At 57.1% G+C, this 11,832-nt stretch overlaps 1 protein-coding gene across 3 annotated transcripts in view; it reads left to right on the forward strand.

The window, feature by feature from the left end:
• Nucleotides 1–7,504, forward strand: part of ZNF664 (zinc finger protein 664) — a 30,482-nt gene extending 22,978 nt beyond the window's left edge. For all 3 annotated transcript variants that reach the window (XM_056131402.1, XM_056131403.1, XM_056131404.1), the window contains one exon: nt 3,641–7,504. In XM_056131402.1, coding sequence (XP_055987377.1) covers nt 4,350–5,135 — 786 coding nt within the window. In that variant the 5' untranslated portion in view covers nt 3,641–4,349 and the 3' untranslated portion in view covers nt 5,136–7,504. The remainder of the gene's footprint in view (nt 1–3,640) is intronic.
• The last annotated feature ends 4,328 nt before the right edge of the window (nt 7,505–11,832 follow it).

Here is an 11,832-nt window from a genome sequence, read left to right on the forward strand (position 1 = left end):
AGATTCAGGGGCCCAGGGACCACGGGAGATTTGGGGTGAAGAGTTCCCTGAAGTTGCAGTTGCACAGTCGCGGGCAGGGGCACAGCAGGACTAGGCAGAGAGGCAGGGTGACGTCAGGGGCAGAGTGAGGGGCTGGGGTCGGGGGAGAGGCGGGGAAGGAAGAGCTGGAGCGTGCTGTGGGCTGCACAGGGCGGTGTGGGTGCTGGTGCCGGCAGCAGAGGCTGATCCCCAAAAGGCAATGGAGACAGACAGGCCTGAGCAGGGGGCCGCAAAGATGGGAAGACTGGAGCGTCCGCAGAACCAGGAGAGACAGACGGCTTTACCCAGTGGGTCGAGAATTCTCAGGGAGAAGAATGTTGTCAGAAGCCAGAGTCTCGGCCAGAGAACCTGTGTGTGAAAGGAGGATGTGAGGGGTTATATGTGCGCGGGGGTGAGGGGTGAGGGAGTATGTGTGTAGGTGTGTGAGGGGGATGTGATGGTGTGGGGGTTGTGTGTGTGAAGGGAGTGTGAAGTTGTATATGAAGGTTATGTGAGGGCTGGGTGCATTGGAGCATGTTGTGAGGGGGGTGTGGTAGGGGTGCATGACAGGCCTGTTGCAGGGCTCCTGCATCCGAAGAAACTTTAGTGACAGATTTGCTGTCGATTGTGGGACTAGCAGAACGTTCTTCGACCCTCTCCCCACACCTGTCCTGTTTGGACTTGATTCATACAGCGTTTGCGCCTCATTCCACTTCCAAAGGTGACACTAAGAGCCTCACCTCAGATCTGTCCTTGAGCCTCAGACACGTCCCTGACGGCAGCTGCTCTATGATCACTTGCGTTCCCGGAGTGCCGCTAGTCTGTCTCCTGATGACTCGGGGCAGCGAGGCCATGCATATGTGGGTCACCTCTCAGCAACGGGCAGGCTCCTGCTGGCTCGCAGTGACGGCACTGCTCCTATACCCACTCGGTCCGTGGGAAGTCAGCACCTTGATGCCCAGACGGGGAAAGGCCGTCCAGAGTTGGCCTCCTGTTCGCTCACGCAGCAGCCGAGGCAGGACTGCCCTCCGGCCCTCTCCTGACCATTGCCCCTCCTGCCCCACAGGCGCATTTGCCTCCCGGGAGCCTTGGCACCCTGTGTCGTCCATCCTGTCCCCGGCCCTCCCATGCCGGGCCTCCACTCGTGTCTCCCAGCAGGGGCTGCAGCCGGCCAGTGCTCATTGTTTGCCTCCTTCAGTGGCCGCAGTCTGGCTGACCCTGTTTTAACAGTGCCGAGAAACAAGTTCAGTGTTTTTCCAGGGAGGGAAGGCATTAACCCGGGGCCGAGTCGCGTGTGTTTTTCCTCTCCTCCGTGGAGAGCCGCAGTGCTCTAGAGGGCACAGCACAGCCACCGGACACAGGACGCTGGGCAATGCCTCTCTTCGTGGCTTTTTCCCTTCATCCTGGAGATCGGTGCTCCCTCCCCGTCCCCCATCTCCCTGCAGTGAGGCAGATTCAGGGTGTCCCCTTTCCACTGGACTGAGCCTCTCCTGAAGCCGCTGTAGCCACACTCTGACCCTCCCTCAGGCCGCTGACCGCAGCCACAGTGCTCACTATGCTCCCTGCTCGGGTCGGGGTGTGTGTGGGCTGGCTCTGGGCTGCCTGCAGGAGCGGGGTCCCGGGGGCTACGGGAGGGACGGGCAGGGAGGCCTCCTGGACTCGACACTTGCACCTGCCATGTCGCTCTCTTGTCCTCTTGGCTTACACAGACCTGAGCATGCACCTTTGGCCCTGCTGTCACGACTTGCATGGTTACAGTGGGACTACCATGGAGCCTTGTCCTTGTTGGAATTGGATCCCCTTCCCTCGTGGCACCTCACAGTCGTCCCCCTTCACAGCTGCTTCTTGGACTCGGTTTCCGAGAAGCTCGCTCGCGTTACCGTCACTTCGCCTCAGTCTCTCCCAGCTGGAGCGGTGCCCCAGCTCGGCCCACGCCCTTGGCTCACCATGTGCTGCTGGCACACCCAGTGTTCTTGCTGGCTTCCTGGCCCTTCTTGGCATTGGAAGGAGTCCTGAGGCTTGTAGCATGCCCCTTGCAGGACCCCATGTGTCCAGTCAGCCCTCTGAGTAGGCAGCAGCCCTCAGCATGCCTCTCGGCACGGTCTTTTCTGTTTCCCGTCAGAGCCTAGACTCTGTGTATCGTTAGGTAGCGGGAAGATGGGGTGTCAGGACTGGTCTGCTCTCCAGGGTTGGGGCCTTCGAGACCTTCCTTGCGGCAGGATCCTGCCTCTCCCCAAGATGGTGTCCGCGTTCCCTGCTCACAGCTCCAGCCTCTGTCACATGCCGCTCAGGCCTTGACACTTGCCCTTAAGACCTCGAGCCTTTAAGTGGAGAAGGGATCTCAAGGTCCACATTGTTTCCAGGCCTTTGTGATCATCACTGTCATCCCGTTATTCATCGATTTGCTCGAGCGGTAGTAACGTCTCCATTTGTCCCAACCCTAAGATTTTAGCAGCCTCTCCTTACTCATCCTTTCCAATACTGCTGTATTGGAGGCTCTTTCAGAGTCAGGGGAATGAGACCCATTCTCGTTACTGTTTTTGGCATATTGAATACGCCACGGGGAGCTTGCCAGGCTTTACCGTGCAGGCGAGATACTCTCTGTAGCTTACCTTTGTGGTAGTCGGAGCTAAATATGACACTAATTCAAGTGGGTATGTCTTGTGTGTAATACAAGACAGGTCATGTATTACGGAATTTTTCCCTTAGTGTTCACTTTACAGTCAAACAGCATTGAAGGCACATCGAGAGAACTTACTTCTTCCTCTTGTCCCTTTTTTGGGGGAAGAGGACCCCCTCAGCAGTGCTCATGAGACCTGCCTCCCCTGCCTCCAGTTGATTCTGACCAGCTGGGTTCAGAGCGAGGGTATGATGTGTGATGCCACCTGGGCCCCGCAGGGTTGGGGGTCAGGGGCCTCCAGGGCAGTGCCAGCAGTGCTGAGGGGGAGGGAGTGGGGTCAGTTCCTGCCGGGCACGTGCCTTAACCCCTCTGCTGCCTCGACCCCATCTCCTGTAAGACGAGTCACATTTGTCTAATTCACTTTTGTGTTATGGGACATCACAAGTTCCGTGCGCTTTGAAAAGAATCTTGGCCAGGACCCTTCTGTAGGACGGGAAAGGGCTTCTGACACAAAGTTCCATGCAGTAGGACCCTGGAAGAGCTTGAGCAAAGGTCCTGGGGCAGGTACCAGCTTGGGTGTTTGAGAACTGAAAAAAAGTACAGTGTGGAGGGAGTGAGCGCCGTCATGTCACATGGTGACAGGGTGTAAATAAGCATGGTACGCCGGCCCTTCGGCCTTTGTATTCTCTGGCACCAGGTGAAGGATTTGGATTAAGTATAGCAGGAAATTCGGAGACAGTGAGGCAAGAAGACCTTGGCTACGGTGTGCTGCACGTTTGTGGGTGGGAAGGGAGTGGAGTGCGGGTGAGATGCTGCCCCCAGAGCAGCAGTTCTGCCATCAGACTGGGGGTTGTCCCGGCAGGACAGCTGCTCCTCACGTGTAGAGCTCTCGGGTGTAGCCGAGACAGCCCTGGGGGTTCAGGAGTCGCAGTAGGTGGAGGGAATTGGGCGACGCGCTTGTACTGGGAACAGAGCGTAACATCTCCATGTTCTCTTCCTCAGATCCGCAAGTTCAAGAGATGCATCTTTCTGGAAGATAAGAGAGCCGCTTCCTCAAGATTAAAGAAAAGGTCTGTGTTATTGATGTCACGTTTCATTAACGTAGTGAGGAAATCTACGGCAGTTTTCTGGACGGAAAGACGCGTCCGCACATTTATGGGTGTGTGTGTTGCAGGAGGCCGGAGTGGACCGTGTGGACTCTGGGGACGGAGCCGCGTGTCTGCCTCCGTGGAGCCGGCACCCTGGGGCTGTCCGACGCGCGGCCAGCCCCGTGTCCCCGAGCCTGACCCCGCCGCCAGCGCGCAGCAGCTCCCCCTCCACCGCAGGGACCTGGGAAGCGAGAAGCACAGCCTTGTTCGACAGGAGGAAGATTCTGGGGGCTGAAATTGCAAAGGTTTGCACCTTGGCGGCCCCTTGGAATGTTGACAACTCAGGACCTGCCAGAGAGTTGTGTGTTACTGAGTCGCAGAGTCCATGGGAGTAACGGTCACTTTATGGTCGGTAGGAGTACTGGGTGAGGGACATTATGCAGGAGGAAGCCTTCCTGAGACAGGCAGGGAAAAACGGGGGCTGGCCCCGAGCCCACCCAGTAGAGCTCGCCTGAGGCAGACTGCCGGCAGGGCGCTCTGAGACTTTCCAGATAGCAGCCCTGTCGCTAGAGTAGGTGTAAGGGACTTTTCTCCTGAATCTCGCTCGATACCAAATAGGAAAGATGATCTACAAATGCCCCATGTGTCGGGAGTTTTTCTCTGAGAGGGCAGACCTCTTCATGCACCAGAAGACCCACACTGCTGAGAAGCCCCACAAATGTGACAAGTGTGACAAGGGTTTTTTTCATATATCAGAGCTCCACGTCCACTGGAGGGACCACACGGGCGAGAAGGTCTATAAATGTGAGGATTGCGGGAAGGATTTTAGTACCACAACAAAGCTTAATAGGCACAAGAAAATCCACACGGTGGAAAAGCCCTATAAATGTTACGAGTGTGGCAAAGCCTTCAATTGGAGCTCACATCTTCAGATTCACATGCGAGTCCACACAGGCGAGAAGCCCTATGTGTGCAGTGAGTGTGGAAGGGGCTTTAGTAACAGCTCCAACCTCTGCATGCACCAGAGAGTCCACACAGGAGAGAAGCCCTTTAAGTGTGAAGAGTGTGGGAAGGCCTTCCGGCACACCTCCAGCCTCTGCATGCACCAGAGGGTGCACACCGGAGAGAAGCCCTATAAGTGTTATGAGTGTGGCAAGGCCTTCAGCCAGAGCTCCAGCCTGTGCATCCACCAGCGGGTGCACACGGGGGAGAAGCCCTACCGCTGTTGCGGCTGTGGCAAGGCCTTCAGCCAGAGCTCCAGCCTGTGTATCCACCAGCGGGTGCACACGGGGGAGAAGCCTTTCAAATGTGACGAGTGTGGGAAGGCCTTCAGCCAGAGCACCAGCCTCTGCATCCACCAGAGGGTGCACACAAAGGAGAGGAACCATCTCAAAATATCAGTTATATAAAGCGTTTTTGCTCAAGAGTTAAAATCCTGAAACCCATAAGTGCCACTAGGAAGGAAACCCTGTAAATACCTGCATTGACCCGAGAAATTTTTACAGCCAGCCCCAGCAGGACACTCTTTTTGAAGAGGCGTATGTGAGGTGGATTGTTTCTTTTTGCTTTTTTTTTTTTTTTTTCAATTCATGCCAAGTATATTCCACTTGACTCTGAATCTGGAATCCCTCTGACTGTCTCCCCGAGACAGGCTGTGAGACCCGGGTGCACATGTGTTTCTCGGGCTTCTGGCTTGATGCCTGAGTGGTATGACTGGGTAGTGGAATGACTGCACGAGACCCCTGACGGTTGCCCAGCCCTGCAGGCGCGTTGTCTGCATGTGGCGTAGGCGGTTCCCCAGACACTCCCGCAAGAGCTCATGCCCTTCCTTCCTTTTATGGCAAGCATACTGGTCACTGGTCACCGCGTTTGGACATGGACGCTCCGCTCCAACCATGCTCCTGTGCTTCTGACGGGACGGACTCTGGGTGCCGCCCGACTAGCATCCCACAGAGCCCGTTCTTTTTGAAGCCATTTTACCTCTCTGTCCTCAAGTACCCGTAAGTCCCCACCCTTCCTAGATGGCATTAAATTTCATCTTAGATCTTAGTAACTCGGTTTCCATTCACTTGTCCTGTGAGAGTGACCTTGGCAGGCATAGGTGCCCTTGAACTTCTCAAGTTTTTTTTTTTTTAATTCCATGGATCAGCTAATCACTGTCTGTCTCTCTGTGTGCCAGAATTTAGTGACTACATCACCTATTTTTAAGTTAAAAAATTTTTTTGGAAATAGCTGAATGTAAATAGAGAGGAAGAGGAGAGCAAGCTCAGCGCCTTCTTCGTGCAGGGGCGCCACGTGCTCCCGTGCCGCCGGCAGAGCCCGCCTGAGCCGGGGTGGTCAGTTTTGGCCTCTGGGGTTTCAGGCAGTGCCACGAGGAGGCCTCGCCCCTGCCCTGGAGGACAACCGGTCTTGCTTGGCGGGAGCATGTCTGTGGTGAATCTGTCATCATCCTTTTCTTTCCTCATTCATCCAACCAACCAAGACTCATTGAACGCCGCCTCCACGCGGGCGCCGTGCCTGGTGCCCGGAACACAGAGGCAGTTGAACAGGGCCCTGCTTCTGCGGGGGAGGCGAGCGTGAGCAGGAAACCAACCCATGACGTAGTTTGAGGTAGTGATTAAGTGCTATGAAGAAAATAAACTAGGGTGGTGGTGTAGAGTGGTGGGGGGTGGGGGGCAGTGTTAGCTAGCGGTCAGGGAAGGCCTTTCTGAGGGCGCAGAGTGGCCCGGGAATGGCCACTGCGAGCAGGGAGACGGTGGGCAGGTGCCGAGGTGCCCAGCTGCCTCCTTGCACCGCCCCTCCCCTTTTTTTTCTTTTCTTTTCTTTTTTTTTTTTTGGCAAGATTTATACTAAAAGCTCATGTGAAGGAACTCAAGGAAGGTTTAGAAGACCAAAAGTCCCCGATGACAAGAACAAAAAGCAACTAACTTTTGACTGTTTCTCCTTTCGTTCCTGTCTTCATTGATTCCCACATGTAGCCCTTTGCTCAGGAAGTCTTTGGGGGAATCAAGGATCTTTGAAGCTCTGAAAGGGGCGATTGAGTTAGTATCTGTCCGCGTCAGAGGCTGGGAACGAGCCGCCCAGAATCGCCGTCCAAGTACTGAAACTAAGCTTGAATTTTGCTTCATACATGGATCGATTTCTTCTGCGTGACTGGAAAGGGTTTTTGTGTGACTGAACCCCCCTCCCACAAGCAAAGGGGATTTCAGAGGCGCACACAGTTCCCAGGGTGGCCACTCAGCGAGGTGGGATTTGGGGGGCCGCAGAAGTACCAGTCGAGACCCCAGAGACTGGCCCGCCCCCGGTGGCCTTGTTTTGCGCAAAAACCCCTTCCAGGCCTAAACTCCTCAAGCCCCATGTACTGTCGTGTCTTAACACCCATGTCCCGTAGCGCGGAGCGTTAGAGAGAGCCTGGACTCGTAGTTGGTAGAGAGCCCATGGGAATATCACGAATAGAATTTTAGTTTTAGGAAGAATCGGCTTGATTTCTAGATTTATGACTTAATTAGGTACGTGAGCTTGGCAGGCCGCTTAGCCCGGGAGCCTGGTTTCCCCTCACAGGACGAGGCGGCCGGCGGCCAAGCTCTCGGCTAGTCCTAGAGTTCTATATTTCTACATAGTTGAATTATTTTATCACACTGTTCTGGGGGGACGACTAACACTTCTGAAGCTACTAATCTTATGTCGAGCTTTAAAGTCCATGATTGTTACCTTTGGAAAATATTATTTGACCTACAGTATGTCCAAATCAATTTAATAAAATCACTTTATAACAGGGCTCTGTGCCTGACGTGTGGCCGCATGCCGGTGTCCAATGTGTCTACGCCTGCTGAGTCACCGCTCAGACCGGGCACTGAGGGTAGAGGACAGCAAGCACACAAGACCTGGCCCGCGGGTCCTTGTGTGGGTCACCCCAGTGTCCCTCCTCGGGGAGCGCTGGCTGGCTGGCTGGAAGCAGGTCCAGGTCCCATGCTCTGTGCCCAGCCCCTCTAGCGTCCACAGAGGGCAGCTTGCACACTGGCAGCCTTCGCAGCCAACAGGAACAGACCTTGTCGCCCAAGGGCCCTGCACACCGGCTCCCTTCCTGGGCCCCCTTCCCCTGCACGGAGCAGAGGATGGGGTCACTTGCTTACCTACACACACACCCCCTCGTGCAGCCTCTGTCCCCACTGGTGCCCTTCCCCCATCCTCCCATCTGCAGGGCTGGGGAGTGGACTGAGACGGGTGAGATAACGCCTGCTGCCTGGCCACTGGGGAAGGGAAGTGATTCCACCTGCCCTCCCGAGCGAGCGCTGTGAATTCTGGGGGAATGTGGCTGAAGTGCAGGATGGGTTGGTGACAGATCCCAGCTTGAAGTAGGGTGATGGCAGGCAGGGGCTGTGTGGGGACTCCCTGCAGTCAGGGCTGGCGTGGGCTGGTAGGCCCAGGAGGGTGCCTTACTGAGGTGGCAGACAGACCCAGTGAAGTTCTTCCTGGTGCAAATGAGCAGGTCCCCCCCCCATACACACCCCTCAGGCCTTACTAGCCACTACAGGCTGCAGAAGACGAGCTTCTGGGGCATCTCTGGCTTCATGGAAAACAGTTGCAGGGTATGCCTGACGGGAAGCCCTGCCCATGTGCAGGCGGCCAGGGTGCAGCTGGGGCGCAGCTCAGGGTGGACAAGTGACTTGGGAGTGGATTCTAGTCACCTGCCTTCACCTTGGGGTTGGCATGCCATGGTCCCCTTCGCACTGTACAAGGGAGGAGAGGGACGGGGCTTGGCACGCTCACAGATAAGTGCTCACTGGGCTCTATCTCGCTTGGGGTGTCTGCCTTTGGCAGCCTGGCACTGGGGGCAGATAGTGCTGTGGCCTGGAGAGCCAGGCGGGCCGGCCAGGTCTCTACACACGGCTCCAGCGAGGCTTGGCTGTGCAGGCCCCGCAGGGCTGCAGGTGGGGCTCAGCCCTCCTGCACCCTGCCATGCACTCTGGGTCTGTAGGCTCTTCCACCCTCAGAGTTGTGACATTCCTAAATCAAACAGAACCAACCTGAGAGACACTTGATTAGCATGACCGCTAATAAAGCCAATAATAGTAACACTAGGATAAAACTGTTAATGATCACAAGCTGGCACATGGACAGCCCAGGTTCAATCTCTGACTTCCCATAGGGTCCCCTGCGCACTGCCAGGAGTAACCCTGAGCATGGCCTGGTGTGACCCAAAGTAAAAAGTCAGAAACCCAGTCTCTCTCTCTCTCTCTCTCTCTCCCTCTCTCCTCCCTCTCCCCTCTCTCCTCTCCTCTCTCCTCCCTCTCTCTCTCTCCTCTCTCTCTCTCTCTCCTCCCTCTCTCTCCCCTCTCTCTCCTCTCTCTCTCCCCCCTCCCCCCTCCCCTCCTTTCGCTCCCCTTCTTCTTTCCCCTTCCTCTTTCCTCTCTCAGATGGGTTCTGTTCAGCCACGTGAGTGGCGGAGTCTCCCGGCAGAGTGAGTGGGAGGGTGGTCCGTAGGATTTGCAGGTCAAACCCTGCAGACGCCCTGTCTGGCTACCGCCCTTGGCACCTGCGGTACTGTTTGGTGGGCGAGCTCTAGGCTGATGACTGCCGCAGTGCGCGCTCTGCATCCCCGGTCCACCCACACTCCCGGCTCTGGGAGGACCGTGCCTGTGTCAGCCTGAGGCCGCCAGGGGGCGCCGAGTGGCCGCAAATTAACTTCCCCAGAAGATCACCTGTCAAAAGACGCTGGCCACATTTTTACTCAGCTTAGTAGCCATGTGTCCAGTTGTCCCGTAAATATTGATCAGTGCGTCTTGTCCACCCTAGGTGAGGCCTTGAGAGAGGTGGGGAGTAAACTGCCTGGGTCCCTCCCAGGTGTCTCAAGTCCTATCCTGACCCAGCGCCTCCCCCTCCCCACCCCGTTGTCAGTGGATGCATCCTCGGAAACACTGACCCTTACGGGTCTCAGTGCCCCGCACAAGGGCCCAGGTGGCCGGAGTCCGTCCATCCCCCACTTTAGCCCCATGTGTTCTCATGGGGACACGGACTTGAGAGTGTGGGGCAGGTGCGGGTGGCCCCTGGGGGAGCAGGCTGTGGGGCCCTTCCCGGCTCACCCCCAGTTACCTTTGTTGGAAGGGGGTCTCTCCCACCCCCACCATGGACAATGGCCCAGTCGCCCGAGTCTCACCCTGCCCCGGCTCCCTCCCTCCTGGCTCACCTAGGTCCTGGGTTTTCTGGGGGACCCAGTTCAGCTCCTTCCCAGGAGGCCCTGACAGGATTAGGTCCGTTCAGCCAACCTGCTCCTCTGACAGCAGCAGGACAACTGGGTGGCCCAGGGTGGCCGGAGGAACAGCGCCCGCTGACCACTGGCTGCCTTCAACCTGCGCCAGCAACCACACTCACAGCCTGAGGGCCTGAGACAGGAAAGGGATACGGAGGGCACAGGGTGAGAGCCCAGCGGCAGGACAGCCGGACACTGTGGTGCCCAGTGGGGAGACGCCTGAGGCTCAGGGTGGGGGCCAGGATTATCATCCCTGGAACAGCCCTGAACACACACACACTTTCTCTTCCATACTCATGCACACACCCCCTCACTCTCACACCTCACATACACTCATTCACCCACCCACACGACCCATATACACACAGTGATCCACTCTCGCACATACACAAACACGCACTCTCTCACGCTTAACTCACTGCCACAGGGCCTGGCTCACCGGGTCCCCACAGTCCTGCTGCTTACCTGGGACCCCAGTAGACGGGCCGGAGCTGGGCCAAGGGAGGAAAGGACACCCCCAAATACCCATTGGCCTCCTCCCAGCAGGGTGGCCATCCCCACCACCACGCCAGGAGCCAGGTCGCCTTCAGGGAGACTCAGGCTGAGAAAACCATCCAGGACCCTGCAGAGCCCCGAGCAGAGGCGGCTTCAGGGGCCTCCCTCCCGTCTCCCACCCCTTTCCTCTCTCTCCCCTTCTCCTACCTCCCTATCTCCCCACCTCTCCCGCCCCTCCCCAACCCCTCCCCACCTCCTCTCTCTCTCCTTCTCCTCTCCCCTCTCCCCTCCCCCTCTCCTCTCCCCTCCCACTTGCTCTCCGTCTCTTTCTCCCCTCCCACATCTCTCGCTCACTACCGGACGCTGTCGCCAGGGGGCACCCGAGCACACATTTAGGGGATCAGGCCTGGGCATCGCACAGTCCTGCCCGTGGAAGGAGGGACGTGTGGGGAGAAGGGCCCAGGGGCAGGACCAAAGACATGGGGGCCCACACAGGGGACCCAGTGATTCTCATTAGACTTCCAGGGGGTCTGGGGGCCGTCTGCAGTGCAGGGTCCTGGCTGTGGCGGGCTCCGGGCCCAGGGGCCCTGGGCGTGGGCTGTAGATCACAGGTCACAGGAAGGCGCGTGCTGTGTGACAGGGCCTGAGTCCTGGCTGGGACCGCCCCACCTAGTCCACACCCCCAGGCCAGATGGCTCCAGGGACACCCCCAGCCACCCTCATGCCTGCTGGCCACTGACCGATATCTGTCAACTGTTGATCACCATCAGACACCGTGACCAGTTTTTCTACTAATCAGCTGTGCATTGTCTGTTGATGAGCCATCTGCCATGAGTTTGTCCGTCCATCTGTCCATCCATCATCTTATTTGCGCTTTTTTTTGGTGTTTTTTTTTTTTGTTTGGTTGGGGTTTTTTTTGGGTTTTTCTTTTTTTGCTTTTTGGGTCACACCCGGCGATGCACAGGGGGTTACTCCTGGTTCTGCATTCAGGAATCTCTCCTGGCGGTGTTCAGGGGACCATATGGGATGCTGGGAATCGAACCCGGGTCGGCTGCGTGCAAGGCAAATGCCCTACCCGCTGTGCTATTGCTCCAGCCCCTTATCTGCGCTTTTGAAAGCAAGTTATAACATCCTGACGCTTCTCCCTATGCACTCCCTCACAAGCATGTAGCACTGCCCCCTGGGACATACCCCAAAGCCCACAAGTAAAAGACTCTCCCGGAGCCAGCAGCCTTCACCACTGGAGGACACCTTTCACCCCTGACCCTCGGACTTCTCCAGCTCACGAAACGGCTTCGGGCCTCTCTGCTTCCAGCCAGGAACGCAGGGGAGCAGCTCTCTGCGGCCTTGTGGCCTGGGCC

Source organism: Sorex fumeus, unplaced genomic scaffold, assembly GCF_029834395.1.
Source record: "Sorex fumeus unplaced genomic scaffold, SorFum_2.1 ptg000087l, whole genome shotgun sequence".
NCBI lineage: Eukaryota > Metazoa > Chordata > Mammalia > Eulipotyphla > Soricidae > Sorex > Sorex fumeus.